Source organism: Nilaparvata lugens, chromosome 10 (genome assembly GCF_014356525.2).
Source record: "Nilaparvata lugens isolate BPH chromosome 10, ASM1435652v1, whole genome shotgun sequence".
NCBI classification, from domain to species: domain Eukaryota; kingdom Metazoa; phylum Arthropoda; class Insecta; order Hemiptera; family Delphacidae; genus Nilaparvata; species Nilaparvata lugens.
The window spans coordinates 15556994-15582300 of record NC_052513.1 but is presented as its reverse complement, the minus strand read 5'-3'; the positions used below and the strand labels follow the sequence as shown (position 1 = coordinate 15582300).

General features: G+C 33.8%; 1 protein-coding gene across 1 annotated transcript in view; it reads left to right on the top strand.

Moving 5' to 3' along the window:
• Window positions 1-10376: 10376 nt before the first annotated feature.
• The window catches only part of LOC120353333 (nitric oxide synthase-like), a 402542-nt gene continuing 387611 nt past the window's right edge, over window positions 10377-25307 (top strand). Inside the window, exon 1 of the mRNA XM_039436630.1 lies at window positions 10377-10660. Coding sequence (XP_039292564.1) covers window positions 10547-10660 — 114 coding nt within the window. The 5' untranslated portion in view covers window positions 10377-10546. The remainder of the gene's footprint in view (window positions 10661-25307) is intronic.

Below are 25307 nucleotides of genomic sequence, written 5' to 3'. Positions count from 1 at the left end.
TAATAATGAATTAACAGAATATTTCATCTTAATTATGAAAATTCATTATGAAATTATTGAAAAATATAATTTCTTGCTTAATAAAATATAATTGATTATTTTAAACGAGAATGAACAGTTAATATTGCATCAATAAACCTGTATCAGCTACCGTCTATAGAAGGCATTGACAAGACAGAGGATCGGCAACGTTTTCTTCTATCTTTCTCCATTGCCATTATAACGTGGACCTCACTATACATCTATTTCTCATGAGAGAATCATTCCTCACTTTCCAATCCCCTTAAATTTCACAATCAATCGGCAGTCTCTGCCTTATCGTCTTGCTATTCCTGTTTTTCAGTATGAATTCATACTAATAGTTCTGTGAACAGTAGACCTCACGCAGTATTCTCATTCACAAGTACCTGATTGAAACTATAGAACTTATGGAAATACAGCAATCGACTGGCTTCTCCACACATCTGTGTAATCACTTGTCAGCTGATTTATGATGAATAATTCTATAGTCTGATTTTTACTCTAATATTGGCGTATGAAGGAGGCTCCTTTTTCCTTTTATATTATCCTTGAAATGCAAAATTTCCAAGAACCTTTGACATACGTCTACGCGCAATTAAAAAAGGGACATACCTGTCAAATTTCATGAAAATCTATTACCGTGTTTCGCTGTAAATTTGCTACATATAAACATATAAACATTTAAACATTAAGAGAAATGCCAAACCGTCGACTTGAATCTTAGACCTCACTTCGCTCGGTCAATAAAGCACTCCCTCACTTGCTCACGTTGGTCTTTGTCAGATGAATGGATTAGTATGAACAAGATTATCTTCATACTAAAGTTTACCACTCCTCTTTCTTTTCCCATTATCCAAGCTATGGGAATTCGAATTTGATTTGTTAATCCCCTAATATCATTTCATAGTACAGTAATAATAATTAATAAATCATGGATGTTCAATTATCTATCTATCAGGTAGACTTTTCTAGAATCCACTATCGATCTATTACTGAGTGAGACATATGTATGGAAACACCTCAATAACTGGGAAACTGTTGTAGATATAATACTGTAAAGTAAAACTCTCAGTATAAGTTATTGGTCGAATACTCCACCTTTTAACGTACAACTGAATTTCAAACCCTCATAAGGGGGTGACTTAGGGGTTGTGATTCGAATATTTAAACACTCATTGTGTGGTGTTTTTAAAAGTCTTCTTAAAACAAGAACGATGACATCAATAAGAATGTTCTATTATACTTTTATCCGAAATGGCGGTTGATTGAACCTCATTATGTCTTTAAAAACTAAAACTTCAATCAGCTGTTATTTTGGATAAAACTATCATAGAACGTTTTTATTGATGTCATCTTTTTTGTTTTAGAAAGGCTTTGAAAATGAACACAATGGGTGTTAAAATTTAAAATATTCGAGTTACAACCCCTAAGTCACCCCCTTATGAGGGTTTGAAATTCAGTTGTACGTTAAAAAGTAAAGAATTTGACCAATAACTTATCCTGGAAGTTACAGTATTATATCTACAACAGTCTCCAACTTATTTAAGGGTTCCCATCATATGACTCTGTATATCAAAAATCTGGTGTGGCGCACTCACACAACTTTCCTTGCCGTTATGAAAATTGATCACCTGACGCTAGTGTGCCCGCGCATCTCGAGTCTACTATTCCAAGATCTGAGCCAGCTGGTGACAGGACAATAACGCTAGAAACACACGAGGTCTGCTATCTCTTCATAGTGAATGATTCAATAGAATCAACAGTTGCCAACAGTTTGCAATTGAATAATCACATTTTTTCGAATTTAAAGCTTACTTTCAATTTTAGGTGAAAATGTTACTGAAAATTAATTGTAGAGATTCTCATGCTGAATCTCATCCACTTGAAATTTTTTGTTCAAATTGTATTTGAAGCCTGATAATTGGGAATCTAAAATCAAACTTCGCATAGATGGGGCGGAGTTCCTGAAATTTTTACAGATATGGGACTTGTGGCAGTTGATAGAACTTATCAATAGGTATAAATTTGATCAAAATCGTTGGAGCCATTTTCGATAAAATCGCGAAAAACCCTGTTTTGACAACATTTCCGCCATTTTAGCCGCCATCTTGAATCGCATTTGATCGAAATTGTTCGTGTCGGATACTTATAGTGTAAGGACCTAAAGTTCCAAATTTCAAGTCATTCCGTTAATTAGGAGATGAGATATCGTGTACACAGACGCACATACACTCACACACACACACACACACACACACACACCACACACACACACACCACACACACACACACACACACACACACACACACACACACACACACACACACCACACACACACACACACACCACACACACACACACACACACACACACCACACACACACACACAACACACACACACACACACACACACACACCACACACACACCACCACACACACACCACACACACACACACACACACACACACACACACCACACACACACACACACACCACACACACACACAACACACACACACACACACTCACACACACACACACAACACACACACACACACACACACACCACACACACACACACACACACACCACACACACACACACACCACCACACACACACAACACACACACACCACACACACACACACACACACACACACATACACACACACACACACACACACACACCAATACCCAAAAACCACTTTTTTGGACTCAGGGGACTTTGAAACGTATAGAAATTTACAAATTGGGGTACCTTAATTTTTTTCGGAAAGCAATACTTTCCTTACCTATGGTAATAGGGCAAGGAAAGTAATAAAAATGTGTTCCGAACAGCTGCGTTTACACTAATGTTGACAACAAAATGTTTTATTTTTCCATCCTTATAGATTCTATTAGATTGAACATAACTTATCATATACATGTTGTGCATATGTGTTTGTCAAGCTCCGTTCAATCTAATAGAATCTATAAGGACGGGAAAAAACAGTTTGTTGACAACTTTGGTGTAAACGCAGCTTAAGGTGGACTTTTTCAGAATCCTCCATTGATTTATATACATCAAACATTAGCTACACAATATTGTTTCTGAATTTGAAATATTCTCCACTATAATAGCAACAACAACTAAACAATTCATGTATTGTATTTGACAATGCAATGTATTTGACCATATTTAGAAGTACGTGACAGAGGACCCATTGTCATAAACCAAATATCATTTTACAAGTGACGCAGTACCAGATAGGACAGATTTGCTCAGTCAACAAAAACACTTCTGTCAACCGATTGTCTGATTGGATTGCGCTGATTGACTGCTATCAATCGATGTGGTCCACAATCAACAATTGCTTTCGATCAACAATTGCAGTCAATCAACATTGACCAAATACGCTGCATATGGAACAATCAAACTAACTATTGATGGGTAGATCAAGTATTCAGCAGATGTCTAATGCTACACTGTTACTAAATAGTCAAAGGAATATTTACCATGAGTCTACTTGTCAACCACTCTATTTGTGTAAACGTGATACGTGCTTAACAAAGCATATCCTTTCCTTGGATTATACCTCTTAATTCAATTTAGGTGATCAAGTATTCAATTAATAGATGATTGATTCCATTTGTAGTGAACCACCATTTCATGAGATTTTGGTGCCATGTTCCATTAGTTTTTTTTTCATCAGTAAGAAAACTTCAATACTGAGGCACTCTATTTGTGTAAATGTGATACGTGCATGACAAAGCATATCCTTTCCTTGGACTATACCTCTTAATTCAATTTAGGTGATCAAGTATTCAATTAATAGATGATTGATTCCATTTGTAGTGAACCACCATTTCATGAGATTGTGGTGCCATGTTCCATTAAGTCCATTTGTTTTTTTTTTAATCAGTAAGAAAACTTCAATACTGAGGTCTTTCAATACTGAAATACGACTTCAATATTTTCCATTTATTCCTTAAGGGCTTTATAATTGTGTAATCACATTATAGTCACTATGATGAAATCCATGACAGTGAAGAAAGATAGGAGAACAACGTTGCCGATCCTCTGTCTTGTCAATGCCTTCTATGGAGGGTAACTGATACCGGTTTATTGATGAAATATTAACTGTTCATTCTCGTTTAAAACAATCAATGATTTCATGATGAATTTTCATAATCTAGATTGAATATTTTAATTAATTATATTTCTACGTTGTGTGGTGCTTTTTTTAACGGCTTCACACATGTAGAGTGAATCTTGTACTGAGTCAATGGTGTAGCGGCTATAAATTTTGCAATTGCGTGTGGACGCTGAGTGAACACCAGACTGATTGATTCACTACAAGATTCAATACAATTGTCGGAATCGCGGGAGGCCTAAACGCTCGCTCACCCTGGATTCTTCTAATGACAGATTGTATAAAGCTGAAATTTTTATAAGTAGTGTAGCAGACGCTAAACACTGAATACGGATACCTTAAAATTATTACCTGTGAAGAATGAGCATACAAAATCATACAGGTCGAGCAAAAATCCCGATGTAGATAATTTACGGGACTGCGTCTCTAATAAGTTCCGAAGGATTAAGATACGGTATTTGGACCAAATATCGTTCAGAATATACTTCGAGAACAGAGTCTTGTCGGGTTTTAAGCTCTATTGTAGGAATTTATATGATCTATGGCTGCATCTGCTGTACAATTGATGCGTTCGCTCCAAAGTCGAGGTAGGTAACAGATAAAAGCTGATATATGAGCAGGTAAGGACAAAGAATAAATATCTCGATCTGACCCCACTCGCTACATCCACTTAGACCTGTTCCAATATCCAGCTTAATTCAATTATTCCAATGATCGTATTCGATCGGTTCTTGATGATATAGAACGTATCAGACACAATAATTGACAGGCTCAAGAAATAATCGAACTCAGAAAGCGAATTAACAAAACTGAAATATATTATAATAAAATATGTAATCATACAGTGCAGGTTCAGAATTTGATTTACAGGTTGATAATAATTTAGCATTAATAGAATAGTTAAAAATTTTCTTGTGCTTGCATGATACCATGCGTGACTCAACAGAATTTTACAATTGATAAAATTGAACAGTTTTGAAAAAATAGTGAAAAAAATGAATTATAAAATATTTTAAAATTGCTCGGGGTCGTGGTTCAGGCAGCGGAGGATAGCTAATCAACTATAAGTTCTTATGAATTCTATAAGAATAAATTCTATGCTCTTAAATGCTAAAGCGCTTGTCGGCGTGGCCAATAATTTAACGAAGAAAAATTTTATATCTTTCTGCACTGAAACATTTTCGAAGCGTAGATTGGGGCCCCTTTTAAAACTTATAACTCACGTGAAATTCCTTGGTGGTCGTGGTTTTCTTCTTTAGATCAAAAATCGTTTGATCGGCAGCGGGTCCAGGCTTCGGTTACAGCACGTGTGGAATTTTAGTTTAAATATCTCCTTCACCGAATTAATTAAGGGATAATTTACTTTAAACTTTTAAATTTATCGATTGATGAAAACATAAATTTACAAATAACAAATAGATTGGCCTAAAATATCGGCTCACAAATAGAACATATAAAAATCGAACAAGAAATTTTACAAATAGGTCTTGGTAACTATAAAGAGATCTGAACGGTGAGGATTTCAAAAGGGAAGTGCTGTCCTTTCTCTAAGCTTCTTGGCTAGACCTTTCTTCTGAGAATCTCGATGTAATAAATTTGCATAAAAATTTGCCATTGGTAGAACGCTTGTGACGTAGACATGACGTCAGTGGCAAGCAGTAGAATATAATTCTTTTAATTACAATAATAATTCAATTTATGTAATTCTTAAAACTGCTTAATCTTCTAGACATAGTTTCTCTCATACAATGTACATGTGCTAGCGTAAATGATAAGGCAGGGTTGTTGTCTGATAATAGATTAACATGTGTTGCTTTCAAACGATCACCTTCTTGGTGCTATTTCTATGCACTATGATTGGCTTAGGCTTGCCAAAGAGATTTAATTACCATGTGGTTCAGTTGAATTAAATCATTAATAAATTAATATTCTTATACAATTTTTATTAGGTTTGAGACTGTTATAATTAATTTCTGCCGTTTTATCAATAATATAATTTCATGCTATGACCTATTTAGTTACAATAAGACCTGACATATAATATAATTTCTTAAATAATAAATAATTTCAACGATAATACATACATTTTATTTTTTTATTTGAAATTCTTGGTCCTTTATTGATAGTTTTATAATTTTTAGAGATGGTATTATATCTTACGTGAAGCCAGCATGACATTTGACAATACTTTGAATCAGTCAGCTGCGTTCGAACTGTTTTAAAAACATCTGATCGATAGTAAACAAAGTGTAACCTCAAAATCAATGAGCAATTCGTAAATAATTTGTGCTTTATTTGCAAAATAATTATAATTTTATTGAATAATTTTTCTAGAAAATGTTCGGTACAGAACAGTACTCTTATCTAATATACAGTTATTGATAAGTAAGCTTTATCGCTCGGTCGCTAACTATTCCTTTAGCAAATTCTTTCATTTTAAAAGGTAATCACAATTTTCTCTCTTCTCATGAGGTCTATTTGAAAGATTCATCACAGTTGTTAAAAAAGTATCTGGCAACAGAGCAAAGCGAGAAAGAGATAACGCTATCTGCTTTGTTGAATGATAGTCGAGGATAGCAAGACAATTGCTAATCAAACACAGCCATTATAACGAGGACTCAGTATAGTAACCTTTGTGTTATGGACATCTATTTAAGCTGCGTTTACACCGGAGTTATAAACAAAAAGTTATTAACATGACTGAATCGTCAAAAATTTCTCTTGACAAAAGTTAATAACTCATGTTTCTAACAGAAAATTCCTTGTTATTAACAAGATCTTGTTACCAATATAATTGACTTTCATATGATTTCATTTAACGAGACTATTCATATGATATAACAGTCGGGATAAAAAGCAAAAAATTGTCTTCAAATTTGAATCGAAACATGTGTGTGATCATTAAAATAATGATCTTCATCTGATCTAATGTAAATAAATTATAATGCGTTTACACCAGAGTTTGAAACAAAAGTTTTCAACTTAAGTTAATAACATTTTCTTTTTGCTTCTAGTTTTGTTATCAACAAAAGTTAATAACTTTGTCACGTGTTTTGTCTGCAGCTGTAGTTATTAGGGAACAGCTGTAGTTGTAGGGTAGGGATGCTTGGCGAGGGGGTTGCGGGGAAGATAGTAACCTGTTATTAACAAAAGTTACCGACTCTTGATGGATAATATAAATCTTGTTGATAACAAGGAATTTTCTGTTGAAAACACGAGTTATCAACATCTTTCAAGAGAATTTTTTGTCGATTCAGTCAAGTTGACAACTTTTTATTAATAACAAACTCATGTTATCAACTCTGGTGTAAACGCAACTCAACATGATGTTAACTTTTGTAATTAACATCAGTTGATAACAAAAATGTTAAAAACTTGTGTTATTAACTCCGGTGTAAACGCAGCTTTAGAGTAATCAAAGAAGGGTACCAGTGATTCTATATAATAAGAATACTTCAAATAATGAACTCAAATATTCAATTGACGAACAATCTATTCGTAACGATATTAATTCATTTGTAACTAAAAGTGACAGCTTATAGTCATTCTATGAATTAGAAGTGTCATATTCTATCTAGTTGACTAAATATGCTCCATTTGACTATTAAAATATTCAAATACTAACAGGTAACCCGTGGTCCACAAGGGTCCAATTGAAAACTTGACCAAATGAGATCTTAAAAAAATCAAAATATAATATTTGGACAATTTGAAACTAAATTAGGAAATTGAAGAAGTTTTGGGCAATAGCCTGTTTTTTCTTTTCCGATTATTTGTTCTATCTGATAAATAAAATAGACTATCCTCGTTGAATTGAGAATCTATATGCAAAATTTCAAGTTGATCAGTCCAGTAGTTCAGACGTGATAATGCGTCAAACATAATTTTCCTATCCTGTACGTGTATAATTGAACTCAATTACTCGATTTTATAATCGAGACAATTTTTATAATTAGAAATAAGCCCACACCGTTTTCATGGATTTGTAGTGCCATACTCTATTGAGTTGAAAAGTTAAATTTGGATATAATAGTAGCCTACAGTACATGAGAACCATCCAACTCTTGTCACGCGTTTGTTAAATCTGATGCCTCAAAATTCTGTGGATTCAATTGGCTCGATAAATTCCTCGTGAGTACAATAGCTTATTTCTATATTAATCAACAACTGCAGGCCAATTCATCGTGTATTTACTATGAATTGTGTCCCATTTCAATTCGAAATTGGTTTGTTGTAATCGTAGACGGGTTTGCTTGCTTGGAAGAGGTTGATATTCATTAAGTTAATCTGCCAAATGGGATTTTTTTCATGTCACACTGTGTGCATCTATCAGTTTGCTTCCATGCAAATAAAACTTGAAAATCCGTTTTCGGTATTTATAATACGTGGGTGAAGTAATAACACTTCTACTTTAATGAATTACAGTTCTAATGTTTCTCATTCAATAGAATTGAATAGATAACAGATAGACACATATTCATATTTTCTCTGTGCATTTTCATAACTAACAATTAATTTCACACAATTCCACTTGACAATAAAAAAAATAAATGGGGAAAATAGTGTTTATCATACAGTAGGATGGGAATTTCGACTTGAAAACAATTTGAAATATGAAAAATTTATCTGATTAGAAAAATCCATTCAGCTAACGTAATATTTTCACAAGTTTTTCCGCCTGAGTTTGTAGAACTTTAGAGTATGTTTCCAATTTTACCAAAATCTTATTAAATTTCAGTCGTCATTTAATCGACGTTGTGATAAATCCGCTTGCGGTTCACAAAACCAGGATTTCGTGATTGGATAGCTAGCTGATTTGTACAGACATTTTTGAATTTCATTTCTCCAAAAATCAACAACTGCAAACGCTGATAAGGAACGATGCATGCTTTAAGTTAATCCGTTCCCTGTTGCACTGATAAGAAATCCTCCAGTCGCTCTGTGATACGAGTATTTCAACACGTTTCTTCATACACGGCGTTCTGTTGTATAGTGAGGTCCACGTTATAATGGCAGTGAAGAAAGATAGGAGATAAACGTTACAGTCGCCTCTGTCTTGTCAATGCTTTCTATAGACCAATGGTCGCCAAACTTATGAGACTGTGAGCTAGAATATCATTTATAAATCTTCAAGTGAGCTACCAAGGAATATTAGACTGAAGAAAGACGGTATGCAAAATGAAATTTTCATACCTTTATTGCCTTTATTCCACATTTCTAGTGTTGAAAAGTTGAAATCTACTTATATCATAGCAAAACGTATAACAAAAGTTGAAATGTACATTTCAATGAGAGCAGTGGAACTCTTTTTGGTCATCAAGTATTTTCTTGATGTTTGGAGTGTACGTTGTAGCCGCCATTCTGATGTAGTTGTCCAAATGTTCATCAGTCAGTCTGTTCCTATATAGATTTTTATGAATTTCATACTTGAAAAAGATGCTTCACACAAGTAAATAGAGCTGAACATGGCATTCATCCTTAATGAAACTTGAATAATATTTAAATATTTTTCTTTGGTGCCAATATTTCCAGTTGGCGAAAGTGATATGAGAGACAGATAATTTTGAAAATCGACAAATTCCATTTCAACTGAAGCCTGATCTCCACCAAAATGTTCTACAACACAAGCTGCAAAATCTTCTGCATGAATCTATGAAAGAGAGTTGATGAAATGTACCATATTTGATATGCTTTTAATATCTTGAAATTTCCAATATAAACGACCTATACCATGGGATATATTCTTATGCTATCTTTCCTTTATGATTCTATAGTGAGGTCCACGTTATAATGGCAGTGGATGAAGATAGAAGAATAGCGATACCGATTCTCTGCATTAATTAATTGTATTTCTACACCGTCAAAAACATAATTGGCATCGTTGTGGACCTGGAAAAGGATACTACCACCGGATTTGTCGAATGATAGACAAGGATAGCAAAACCAAAGTTTATCAAATACTGTCATTATAACGTGGACCTTACTAAAGTGAGATTTACCTATAACTGACAGCAATGATCGTGAATAACATGAATGTTTTTCATTCTACTAATGCTGAATATTTGAAGGGAGTTTCACTGTAGTGGTTACGAGTGGAGGGGTCGAAGGAAATCTCACTATAATGGACAGGAGGGGTGGGGGAGTGTTGAAGAGGGGGTTGGGGGGAAGTTCATTGATAAACGCGAGCTGTGCGCGCGCGTCTTCAGTTCTGGCACGCGATTGGCGGAGAGCGTCGAAGGCGTCAGAGACGCGAAAAGTTGTGACTACCGGATTGAGCGCGCGGCGTTTCAACAGTCAGTTACCCTTGTTTGGTCGAGTGCTAAGCACGTTCGGCTAAGTTGGAAGTTGGCTAAGCACGCTCGGCTAAGTACGAAGCAGTCGTCGACTGGAATGGCTCGCCACGGGGCCGCCGACATGACGTCGCTCCCCGCCAAACCCATCAAGCTGAAGAACATCGCCACGCGAATGGAAACTTATGACGCGCTGCATGGAATCGCTACTCAGGTCAAGACACAATCAACAATCAATCATCAATCAATGTCGTTCATGTGTGGTGTCGGGCAAAAGTCTTGAAAATCTTTTAATAATTTCATTTAATAGTACTAGAGAAAAATTTATCATGAATTTACACAATCAACATCTTGAAAATTGGTTCCTTATTTAATTTTTTATTCCATTGAGAAATATATAATGGATCAATCAAAGCTAGGATGATACACATAAGAGATTTCGGTAGAAAGTCTTGAAAATTGGTTCCTTATTTAATTTTTTATTCCATTGAGAAATATATCATGGACTCATCAAAGCTAGGTTGATACACATTAGAGATTTCGGAGAAACGTCTTGAAAATTGGTTCCTTATTCAATTTCTTATTCCATTGAGAAAAGATACCATGGATTTACCAAAGCTATGTTGATACACTATCGACAATCAATGTCGTTCATAAGTGCTGGTGTCGGCCAAAAGTCTTTTTAATAATTTCATTTAATAGTACTGGAGAAAAAATGTACCAAATCTAGGTCAATACACAATCAACATTCAATGTCGGGGAAAAATCTTGAAAATTGGTTCCTTATTTGATTTTTTATTCCATAGACAATAGATATCATATATTCACCAAAGCTAGGTTGATACACATAAGAGATTTCGGAGAAACGTCTTGAAAATTGGTTCCTTATATAATTTTTTATTCAATTGAGAAAAGATATCATGAATTCATCAAAGCTAGGTTGATACACTATCGACAATCAATGTCGTTCATAAGTGCTGGTTTTTGGCAAAATTCTTGAAAATTGTTTTTCCATTTGATATTACTATAGAGGAAAGATATCATAGATTTACCAAACTTTAGTTTACCAAAGATCCCAAAATTATTCGTCTATGGTATCTTATTCCCAAATTAGTTCAATATTTGTAGGGAGAACATAAAGGATCATAATCATTGAACTATAACAACCGGCTCAGTAGGCTACATTATTCTCCTTAGTGGAGTCACGAATTTCTTGAATATTCATTTATTTCTATGGAGCTACTTGATAGTCCCTGATAGGTATATTCTATTATATAGAATTACTAGTAGGCTATAATAATAATAACTAGATATTATTATTATCACTAGTAGGCTACCCGTTTTATTTTCTTTGACGACAGGATCGATATCGGGTATTCATTCCATCATCAACAAGATCGAGATACTTGTTTCCAACAATAAACTTATCAGTTCAATTCATTTTACTTGATTACATCTGAAAGTCTCATAAATTAAATCAAATCAATTCATTCATTTTCATAAATTTGAGACTTCCATCAATTATTGAATGTCTTATCGTACAAGAGGAAAATAGGTTCAGCTATGCATCTCAGTCTGTCAGACTTTAGCTTCAATCTATTTTTGGAAATCTCATGAAAATGATCTCTTTCTCCAATAATGATCCAGTTATTGTGTTCAAGGAGCCTGTATTGACTCTATGGGTAACAGTTCTCCCTGTCATATTCAAATTCCAATCAATATAGAGAGCTTATTTTTCTCTGATTTTGTCAAAGCGAATACAAATCAATTATTGTTAATGCGACTCTTCCATTCAATCCAAGATATTCAACACATTTTTTCATTTTTTTTTCATTAAGTTGCTGCAGGGGATTCCCAAATAGTATTCAAGGTGCATCGACTAGAATAATCGGTCGTTGATGCAAAATAGTTCGTTAAAATTAGTCCCGGGCTGACTAGAATTTTTGTATAGTAGCGCTTATCGAATTTCCATCTAGCTGTTCACCCTGTTGTCAATATTTGCAGTAGCAGAAGTCTTCGGGGTGATTTACATCATTTGATTGGGATTTTCGTTCAATAATAATAATTCGATAAAAAAACTTATAGAATCTTACCAATCTATTCAAAAAATAAACCATTCCTCATCTTATACCAATCCATCCTGATAAAATGAGGGTTAATCATGAATTTTTAAAGGGTTGGTTGGTATATAATCGAAGTGAACGAAAACCACGTTCTCGAATCAAATGGTTGAGATAGGAATATTATATGCCAGCGATAACTCATGCTTTCCCGAAATTCCTAGCAGGAAATATTCTACTCATCCAATACAACATTGTATAATAATGAACTTCTTAGGCAAAAACAAAAATTTCGCATTTATATCTCAATTCAATTTCAATTTTAAAATCTTCTTTTATTTTTCGTCTCTTTAATCTCAAAACTCACATTTTCATATTCAGACAAATGGGATGAGTAATAGAAACGATGAGTGAATAATATGATTAATTAGAAGTAAAGATAGAAATTGTTGTAGCAGACTGATATCTAAAATGTTCATCAGTGAAAATTCATTCAAATATAATTATCAAATAGTGTATGTGAAAATTTTTAAAGATTTTCTTGCAATCGTTTGGTTAATTCAATCTCAAATAAATGTTTTCTCTCAGAATCAAGTAGCTCACACGTTCTACAAGCGTTTCTAGTTTAAATATTCACATAATTACTTTGTGTACTCGTAAATGGAAAGTCCTTGAACTCATAATAACGCTCATTTTCCTCGTCTTTCCAAAGTATTTTTCCCCCAAAAATAGATCTCTCTGACTATGTCTTAATTTCTTAATCAACACTCAATCATTCATAGAATACAAAAGGGAAGATATTACTGGAGATTACCTGAGATTCAAGTTTTAGGCCCGCCGCAAAGTAGACTCACGCTAATCCACGAAAAGCAACCCACGCAGTGGGATGTTTTGTAAACCATTGCTATAGAATTATTCATAATCAATCAGCTGACAAGTGGATTATTCATTGCATGATGTCTGGAGAAGCCTAGCAATGGTTTACAAAACATCCCACGGCGTGGGTTGCTTTTCGTGGATTAGCGTGGGTCTACTTTGCGGCGGGCCTAAACGTCAATGGAAATGGAAGATAAATATGAATGCACGTTTTCATTTGTTGACACGATTATTCTTCTACCGCCTTCTATAGTAGATATCTGTGATTCTAGACAACCTAATATGGCTGATCTAATATTTGATCTATGATCTATCTTATTAAGATTTAAATTAATCTGAAGTATATTAGATTCTATATTCATCAATAAAATCATCTTTTCATGATTCAATAATATAAATTTCCATAATTGATTCCGGTATAGTTCATTATATTCTTGGAAATTCAGCAACGTTGCGGAGTTGGGAAAAGGATAGAGCTATCAGATTTGTCTAATGATTGACTAGGATAGCAATCCAATGTTAATCAGGTGCTGACTTTTGAACATGAATATCACTATTATATAGATAGTTGTAATAATTGACCGATTTTTTCAATAATTGTTAGAGCTCTCGTTTTCTTTCGAGCAGAATATTTGAAGTTAAGGGTATTGGGAGGATTACAGCGCATAAATTTGATCTGATTTGTCAAATAATTCACTATAGTGACATTCACGTTATAAAGGTAGTGGAGAAAGATAGCAGAACAACGTTGCCGATCATCTGTCTTGTCAATACCTTCTATAGACGGTAGCTGATACAGGTTAATTGATGTAATATCAACTGTTCATCCTCGTTTGAAATAATCAATTAAATTTTATTATGCTGGAAGTTATATTTTTTCAATAATTTTAATTATAAAGATTAAAATGAAGTATTTTTTTTATTATCAATTCTACATTGTCAAAAAACGATCTGGCAATAGGGCAAAGCGAGAAAGAGATAGCGCTATCTGCTTTGTTGAATGATAGACAAAGATAGCAAGAACACTGCTATTATAACGTCCACGCTAAAAAGGTAGTGGAAAAAAGATAGCAGAACAACGTTGCCGATCCTCTGTCTTGTCAATGCCTTCTATAGACAGTAGTTGATACAGGTTTATTGATGTAATATTAACTGGTTATTCTCTTTTAAAGAGAATAATTTTGATGAGAGAAGAATTTTATTTGGCTGGAAGTTATATTTTTCAATAATTTAAGATTTAATGTTAAAGATGAAATATTTTGTTAATTGATTATTAATTCTACATTGTCAAAAAACGATCTGGCAGCAGAGCAAAGCGAGAAAGAGATAGCGCTATCCGCTTTGTTGTATAATGAACAAGGATAGCAATACCATTGCTAATCAAACACTGCCATTATAACGTGGACCTCACTATAGGATAGCAAACCAATATTATAGTTTGTGTAAAATAAGTTGAGACTTGGCCCTCCATCCCAAGAAATTACAAGGTTGCCAATTCGTGTAAAATTGCAACTATCTCAAATTTCCAATTCAACTTCGGAATTGGATGTAGAATATCATCCCCGATATCCTAGTAGTGCTAGAAAAGTTTCAGGGTTGAAGGATTAAGAGGAAATTTAACTTTTATGATAAAATTGCAAACATCGCGAAAATTTGTTTTTCTTTTCAATATCACTTCTCTCAGAATCATGGGGCGTCGTAATGCGTAATAATTTTATATCAAATTAACGGGGAGATTGTGTCCTTTCTATTGGTGTCTAATTTTTATCCGACCTATAGTTATTTTTTGATTGATTATTATGTTCGTCAATGTCGAGACATTTCAAGCAGAAAACATGACATTTTTGACATGCTGGAAACTTTTTTGTTTCAAAAGATAAATGGGTGATGAAAGCGAGAATGTTTCTCAGAAATAATTGAAATTATTTTTTCAATTGTCAAAAGTAGTGGAAAGATCGTATTTTGGTCTCCAAGGAATTTTAAAGTTAGGAGAGCGGCTGCAATTTCACACGATTTGGCAACCCTGTAATTTCTTGGGATGGAGGGCCAAGTCTCAACTTATTTTACAAAAACTTTAATCAGATGCGTATAAATCTCACGCTGGTTGTAATAATTGATTAATTCTCCCCCAATTGTATCACTTCTTTATTACCTTCAAGTACTCTTAGAAAATATCAAGCTAAGGATGATGCGATGATTGGGAATGAGCATAGATTAAATAAGTAACATTCTAAGGAATTCAAAACAGGTAGAAGTCGAGTACAGTAGGCCACTCTTTGTCACCATTTCAGATGCAGCAGCATTTCGTTTGAAAGCGTTTCACAGTTGGATTGCACCGTAGTTCGTGCCAGAAAAGTAAACAAATGCATTTGGAAAGCCAATAATTCGAATAGTCAGTTCAACTGTAACACTATTGATAGAGAGCTTTGCTCTGTTGTCACTCTTGTGTAGGCTTTGAAAGTTCAAGAGAAGACGTATTGATCATACTGGTGTGTTTTGGAACTATTTTCGCCTCCAACAATCACAATGATCTAAAAACACCATGTTTCAATTTCTCAGTTGAACTTGAATTCTTAGTTTTTTCAATGTCAATTTCCCCAATTAGCATAGGTTGATTCATTTTTTCAACACTATAACAGGAGTTTCGATGTTTAGTTTCTTATGACCGAACATAGTGGAGTCTATGTTTCAACTCGAATTTTCTTTTGGCTGTCTGTATGTAACGCGATTACGGCCAAACGCGTTGATAGAATTCGATGAGATTTCGCAGGATTATTCCTTTTTCAAATGCGCGTCGATGTATACCCAAGGTTTTTTGAAATTTCGCATTTTAAGGATAATATGAAAAGAAAAGGAATTCCTCCATACTCTGATATCACTATATATATATCATACTTTGAAGATAGGATTAATCATACTATAGAATTATTCATAACAGATGGAATTAAATAGAGAATGCATTTATTCAAATTCTAATTAATATTATATAATTATTATTTAACGAAAATCCTAAATGAATGCTGTAAATCACCCCGAAGACTTCTGCTACTGCAGACATTGACAACAGGAATGTTTCCTGAGTGGCAATTGGGAGGTACCGGGTTCGATTCCCGGGCTGGCAACTGATTTTTGGATAGTAGTTCTCATCGAATTTCCATCTAGCTGTTAACCCTGTTGTCAATATCTGCAGTAGCAGAAGTCTTCGGGGTGATATACAGCATTTATTTAGGATTTTCGTTAAATAATAATTAATTATTCATAATCAACTGACAAGTGGATTATTCATTGCATGCATTACACAGATGTCTGGCCGTGTCTATTTCTATAAGGTAGGGTTTCAATATTTTTTATGATGCGTGCCCATCATTATCAATATTCTCACATTTGAAAAACAAATTTAATAGGTGATTGATAATGAAAAAAAAGATTAAATGAACTAAATAATGCTAAAGAAATTATAATATTCTTGATTGAAAAAAATTAATTTTGAAATAGTTGAGAAATATTTTTATCAGATGCAAAGATTATCACGGAACTGGATAAAATTATCACATGGGTTACAAATCCAAACGTGAACTTAAGCTGCGTTTACACCAAAGTTATTAACAAAATGTTAATAACTTAATCCTCATAGATTCTATTAGTATGAACATATGTGTTCCGTTCAATCTAATAGAATCTATAAGGATTAAGTTATTAACATTTTGTTGATAACTTTGGTGTATACCCAGCTTAAGCTTATTAACATAAGCGAGTTTTTGATCTTGGAGAAAACAAATAACAGTTTTTAAGAGTAAATAATTATGAATCAACTAGAACAGGCGATAGTTGTGGATGAGAAAACTGCATGAGGTCTACTGTTCACAGAACTACTAGTAGTTGGAGAATATTATCAGAATTGGATTACAGAACAGTACTTCTCTTCAATAAATGAATTCATTAACCTCATTGATTGAATAAATTTTGATTGCTAGCCGTTCTATTCAACAGAAAAATGATTCAATAGTAAACAGTTCGTGATGAATAACAATATTGAAGGACAAGACAGTAGGTCCCCAATGACTCAAGGACAGAGCATTTTAAGGTTTGATGAGCATTTTGATTTAAAATGTCTTGTTGAAGAGTGTAGATTGCTTCTCATGCTATGAAGCCTGATGTACTGTAATGTATCAAAGGCGAATAGATATTCTGTTCTATTCTATTTTTTGTACCTTATAGAGTTATTGCAGATACTATCCATCTACTATTTTCATGACTATTGTAGATGTAGTTTTAGTGAGATTCACGTTATGAAATCAGTGGAAATGATAGCAACGCAATGTTGCCACTTTTCCGTTTCCACTGCCGTCTATAGTACATAGCTGTGCCGCAAAATTTCTCGTTATATCTGATTTGATAATGTTTGTGAATCTAATATTTGAATTCTGATTTGTTGATGTTTATAATGATCAATAATATTTCAAATATCCTATATATTAAGCGAGCAATTTCTGTATTTATATATCTGGTTATTTTTATATCTGGTTATTTTTATATCTGGCTATTTTTATATCTGGTTATTTATGTTTAACGGATCTCGAAAACGGATTTAACGATTTTCACGAAATTTGGAACATAGTAGGTTAATGATATAAAGATTCGATTGCACTAGGTCTCATCCTCGAGAAAACTCGCTGAACGACATTAATAGGATAATTATTCATCCTTGGCTGAAACAGCTGTGGATAGTAAAAAAGTGAGTATGTGAAAAATCAAAATATCGCATCCCCGAAATTCATAAGATGACGTATAGCCAGCTGTGAAATATAAACTCGATCATTTTAGAGAATTGTGTTCTGTTTATCAATAAATAAAAATAACGAGCGAAGCTCGGTGCCCCGATATTATTATATTCACCGAGTGAAAATATCGTTTCTTGATTCAATAATAAATTTTCATATTGTGATTAAATATTTTGGTAATTGAACATATTTCTTTGTAGACTATAAAAGATTTAGCAACAGTGCTGAGGTAGTGAAGGGAAGAGCTATCTGCTTTGTCTAATGATCGACAAGGATAGCAACCAAATGTTATTCATGTGCTGACTGTTACTTACTTCACGATTCCACTGAAAAGTTTTATTTTATTTATTTAAAAGTCAAAGTATCTCATTTTCGTAATTTTGATAACTAATATTATTTTTATTATCCCCACTGATCCAGCGCTAGTGACTGTTGGTTTGAAAGCAGTTACCCAAGCTAGCCTCATCTAATAAAACAATACTGCTATCATTCAATTATCAGAGATTTATTTGATCGATTCGGTTGAATTGAACTTTCATCGAAGAAAATAAAGATCAATTCTCTCTTGAAAATATAATTTGATCATACATTTATAATTATTGATAGTTACTCACAGTTTCTCAAAATAGCCTTACATGATAGCACATTATATCATATAATCCAAAGTTGAATTGAACAATTATTATAATATTACTCTCATAAGTAGAGGCAACGGCCGATTATTTTATATCGTATCAAATAATAGATGAATAATAAATCAAATCAATATCCCTATTAAATAATTATTGTCAATGTTCAATTATGTTATCAATTCGAGTTCATAAACTATTAAGTCTTAAGAAATTTGAAGTTGAACATTGCATAATTAATGAAAATATATAACACGGATATGACTGAAACATTGGCCCATATGAAAAAAGTTGAGCATTTGCTTAAACTTCTAAAATATTGAGCATTTGCTTCATTTTCTATGAATAAACATGAGCAAAACCTTTTGCTCATGCTCATCAAAAAAATAGTTTGAGCGTTTGCTCAAAAGTAAAAGCTTTGGCTCAAAATTGTATGAATAAACTAAAGCATTTGCTCAACTTTTGAAGCAAATGCTTTAAAAAAGGTGAGTCTAGTCTAGAGCAGCTTATCACCTTTTGCTCATAGTAAAATGGCTCAACTAATTCGTATGAGGAAGAGGAAACTATACCAGATACGATCACAACCAATAGTTGAGAACTATAAAACTCTTTTAGATTCAACCATGATTCAAATCACCATTATCCCTACAAAAGAATAAATACAAAAGATAGCTGTACCTGTTATAAAGATAGCCATCACAAAATAGGAAATAGGCATTTAAGAAGATGAGAGTGTAGACGATTATAAGAAGGCTATTATAAGAAATAAGAATATGCTGAAGATTATTATAGAGATGACATTTTTTCACGCTATTATTTCAAAATTCTAAACTCAACTAACCTAAAACTCTATTCATAAATAGAAAACAGAGCAGACGACGCAAACACAAGCGGTGCACCCTACTTGCATATTTAGCGCTTCCATGAGCTATAAAAACAAAGTAAGGCTACAAAAGCGAATCAGCTGATGAAAAATCTTTAAAATACGTGAGCATTTGCTCCAGAGTTCAGGAGCATAAGGTAAGAGTATGAGGTAAAGCTTATTCATATAAAAATGAGCAAATGCTTTTGCTTCTACCTTTTGCTCATGAGCAAAACCTTATGCTCCATGCTTTTGCTCATGAGCATTAGCTCTGGTTTTATTCATATGGGCCATTGTATTTAAACATCTGTAGGTTTATTAAGAACAAACTCTCATTTCCTTACAAGATAGGACCTTTCAAGCTAGTAGCTCTAGTCAAATTAGTTTCACCTCGTACCTGTTAGTCATTGTTCACAATCGGATATTAAAAACAATTTTTGGATTGCACTTGATTCCATTAAACATGGTTGGATTAATAATTTTGAAGATGATCAACCATCCAAATGACACTCCAAATATGTAGTTTATCGTAGATGTAAGGAAAACTCAGCTTTAAGATACTCCAATTGAAGAACGATAATCTGAAAATATTCTTTGATCAACCAACTTTTCATAATAGCGGAATGATGTGAGTGCTTGCGACTCATTGTTGGGATTTCCTTTTCTGATCAATTTTATTGTTTCATAATATCTGAGAGAAAAATTAATTCTGTGAGAAAATAAAACAGAACTTGAATCTGTCTATGGTCTGATCGTGCAACAATCTTTGAAAAATATGGAATAAGAAACAGATAACCAAGTAGATCAGTCTTTATTAGAATTTCTTCTTGGAAATAGAGTTTGGAGTAGTCTAAGCTGCTTGAAATGAGATATATTTGAGAAGTATGACTCAAGTGCAGTTTAAAGTGCACACGACAAAATTTAGGTTTATCAAGATGGAAAGAAATGATCCGTTCAACCGTTCAGACGGAAATATTTTCTGAAAACAGTTTCAAATGAGAGCAGTTGTGATGCCTGTATATTGGATACGAGAAAGTATTGTAAGTGGATATAAGCAATGTAGACTACCTGGTAGTCTGAGTACATTAGTAAGAAGTGTTCTTGAACTTCACCGAAGTAACCAGTCTAGTTTCTAGTTACATTTATTTCCCTATAGAATTTTGCTAGACAAATCAGGGTGTTGTGGAATATAATGGAGAGTTGGAGTCTATGATGATATCTCAATGAGAGTTTGAAAGTTATGAATTGATAAAAGATGACATTGTAATTGAAACTGGAAAGTTGAGAAATCAAACAATGTGGTTTTTTAGGTAGAGTTTTTGCAGATCAATTGAATTTTTCATTTTTGTTGAACGGTCTTAAACGTCTGCCAATCTTCCTAAATGAACGTGTTTTTCCCATAACATGGAAATAGTCCGTTCCAAAAACATGGATGTTTCTTATGTTTTCAAAAACATCGTTTATCAGTCTGTTTAAGATCTGTAACCGATCTTGATTGCCTATTCAATCTTCAATATAAATTTCATTGATATAATATTGTGTTGAATCTTGCAATCTTGTCTAAAATCTCTTGCAATCATTCAATTGTCTTTCCATCATCCAAGTTAATGGATTTTTGTGAAAAACGCGTCAAAGATGCAGCCAATCCTGTGAATGAGCTATGATATCCTCTCATGAATAATCCTTTCTTGAAAAATACTATTCAACAAATTTCATTGAAAATCCTTTCTAAGAGAATTCCAATCTATTTGCTTTAGTATCTTGAATAACACAATAGGACAAATTTTGTTTAAAATCTTTCCTATTCACTTTTAAACGGGACTCTCCCATTAATATTACTTCCTTAAAAACCACTTAGCAACAAATTTTACCAATAATCCGTTCTATGAGAATTTGAATAAATTTTCTCCATTAAAACCCAATTTCACACCAACTTTCAATTCCGTCAATTTCACACACAATTTCATCAATTTTCAATGAGAATGTGCATTGATTTCCGCCATATATATATATCGACTAGCCGTTAGGCTCGCTTCGCTCGCCATATCCGTCTAGCCAGGGGGCTCCGCCCCCTGGACCCACGGCTGGATCGTCCAAGAGTGAGATCAGCAGGCTCGCTTCGCTCGCCTGCATTTGAGCATTTTTATCATATGTTAGGACGATCCAGTCGGGGATCCAGACTAAACGTCTGGCTAAACGGATATGGCGAGCGGAGCGAGCCGAACGGCTAGTAATATAATATTCCCAGGAATAGCTCTGATTGAAGTAGCAGTGCCCAATCAATTTTTCCGCGATAAATGCATTTCAATCTTCAACTTGGTGCCAACCTAACAAAATCAACTCAACCTGACAAAATTATTAATTTAGTTACCAGTTAACAACTGTTTCGAAGAGGTACTCTCTCTAGATTATAGTTCTATATTAAACATATGGTATAGACATTTTCCAATAATTATAATTAAGAGAATAAGAAGAATATACATGCTAAAAGACATACTTTAAACCCTTAAAAGCCACCCTTAGAGTTAAAATATTGCCAAAAGATTTCTTAGTGCGCCTCTAAAGTGCCAACTGAACATATCTACCAAATTTGAACGTTTTTGGTCCGGTAGATTCTTAATTCTGCAAGTGAGTGAGTGAGTGAGTGAATCAGTCAGTCAGTCAGTCAGTCAGTTAGTGAGTGAGTGCCATTTCGCTTTTATATATATATATATAATAAATAAAATAAATAGATAAATAAATTCCACACACAATTTTATCAATTTCCAATGAGAATGCGCATTGATTTCCACCACACATTACTATGTATGGAGGATAGATTTTTGATATGAGATTCCATAGTAGCGAATCGATATACGTTGTAGCAACTTTGCTGAAATCTCCACTTAAACATTGAGAAGTTGTCAGCCAAGAAAGTTAGCAGACTCGCTTTTATGTCGGTGACATTCCTAACAGGATGCTACTATGTGTAGGTACAACCACACACAAACAAGTAATGCACATTTCAACCTGAACTTCATTCAATCGTGACAATAGGCGAGACCTTGGCTCCGTTTGAACAGACTCTCTCAGCTTCATCTCTCACTCTCTACAGTGAGGTGGTCCACGTTATAATGGCAGTGTTTGATAAGCGATGGTATTGCTATCCTTGTCTATCATTCAACAAAGCGGATAGCGCTATTTCTTTCTCGCTTTGCTCTGTGCCAGATCGTCTTTTAACAATGTAGAATTGATAATTGATTAACAAAAATATTTCATCCTTATTATGAAATTATTGAAAAAAGTTTCTTTCTTAATTGACCGAGCGAAGTGAGGTCTAAGATTCAAGTCGACGGTTTGGCATTTCTCTTAATGTTTAAATGTTTGAATGTTCAAATGTTTAAATGTTTATATGTTGCGCATTTACAGCGAAACGCGGTAATAGATTTTCATGAAATTTGACAGGTATGTTCCTTTTTAAATTGCGCGTCGACGTATATACAAGGTTTTTGGAAATTTTGCATTTCAAGGATAATATAGAATGAAAAAGGAGCCTCCTTCATACGCCAATATTAGAGTAAAAATCAGAATATAGAATTAATCATCATAAAATCAGCTGACAAGTGATTACACAGATGTGTGGAGAAGCCAGTCTATTGCTGTATTTCCATAAGGTCTACAGTTTCAATCAGGTACTTGTGGATGAGAATACTGCGTGAGGTCTACTGTTCACAGAACATGGAGTGCAAGTTGCATGTTACTTAGTTTGATTAGCAGTTTTTTTTGCTGTTCTTTATGTGCGGTAGAATTGAGAGTCGTTTCAATGTTGAGTGTATGGGATGATGTTGGCTGACATTTTGACACCCAGGAGTCAATTCTTCTGCTATTCATCATATAATTATTATTCATTAATAATTGACCGAGCGAAGTAAGGTCTAAGATTCAAATCGACAGTTTGGCATTTCTCTTAATGTTTAAATGTTTATATGTTGCGCATTTACGGCGAAACGCGGTAATAGATTTTCATGAAATTAGACAGGTATGTTCCTTTTTTAATTGCGCGTCGACGTATATACAAGGCTTTTGAAAATTTTGCATTTCAAGGATAATATAAAAGGAAAAAGGAGCCTCCTTCATACGTCAATATCAGAGTAAAAATCAGAATATAGAATTATTCATCATAAATCAGCTGACAAGTGATTCCACAGATGTGTGGAGAAACCAGTCTATTGCTGTATTTCCATAAGGTCTGTAGTTTCAATCAGGTACTTGTGGATGAGAATACTGCGTGAGGTCTACTGTTCACAGAACTACTAGTAAAATATAATTCATTATTTTAAAGGAGAATGAACAGTTAATATTGCATAAGAAAACCTGTATCAGCTACCGTTTATTAGTAGGCATTGACTAGACAGTGAGGATCGGCAACGTTGTTCTCCATCTTCCTCCACTGCCATTATAACGTGGACCTCACTATAGTAACACTATCAGTAGTTCACTTCTCTTTCAGTCTCTCTCACTCTGTCTCAGACTCAAACAGTTTTTGTCATTGATCTTCATTTTCATATTTTTCTTCCTCTCATTATTCATTTTCATATCTTTCTTTTTCTTCTCCGTTCTTCTTCTTGTTTTTAATTTTTCTTTTTCTTCTTCTTCTTTTTCTCCTCCGTTCTTCTTGTTCTTCTTCTTCTTCTTTTCATGTCTCCTTCTTCATCTGTTTTTTTTTATTATTATTCTTCACCTGTTTTTTTCTTCTTCTTTTTCCCCGTTCTTCTTCTTCTTCTTCTTCTTTTCATGTCTTCTTCTTCATCTGTTTTTTCATTATTCTTCTTCACCTGCTTTTTTTCTTTTTCTTTTTCCCCGTTCTTCTTCTTCTTCTTCTTCTTTTCATGTCTTCTTCTTCACCTGTTTTTTTATTATTCTTCTTCACCTGTTTTTTTTCTTCTACTTTTTCCCCGTTCTTCTTCTTCTTCTTCTTTTCATGTCTTCTTCTTTACCTGTTTTTTTATTATTCTTCTTCACCTGTTTTTTTTTTTCTTTTTTTTCCCCGTTCTTCTCCTTCATCTTCACTTGTTTTTTCTCTTCTTCTTTTTCCCCGTTCTTCTCCTTCTTCTTCTCTGTTCTTTTTCTTCTTCTTCTCTTCTATCGTATTTTTCTTCTTGTTTCTTCTCCTTCTTTTCCTTCTTTATCTTCTGTCATGTTCTTCTTCTTCTCTATCATCTTTCGTTCTTTTATTCTTCTCCTTCTCTTTCTTCTGTCTTCGTCTTCTTATTGTTGTTGTTGTTGTTCTTCTTCTTTTCCTTCTTTATCTTCTGTCATGTTCTTCTTCTTCTCTATCATCTTTCGTTCTTTTATTCTTCTCCTTCTCTTTCTTCTGTCTTCGTCTTCTTATTGTTGTTGTTGTTGTTCTTCTTCTTTTCCTTCTTTATCTTCTGTCATGTTCTTCTTCTTCTCTATCATCTTTCGTTCTTTTATTCTTCTCCTTCTCTCTCTTCTGTCTTCGTCTTCTTATTGTTGTTGTTGTTGTTCTTCTTCTTCTTCTCCTTCTTCTTCTTCGTCTTCTTCTTCTTCTTTTCATGTCTTCTTCTTCACCTGTTTTTTTATTATTCTTCTTCACCTGCTTTTTTCTTCTTCTTTTTCCCCGTTCTTCTCCTTCATCTTCACCTGTTTTTTC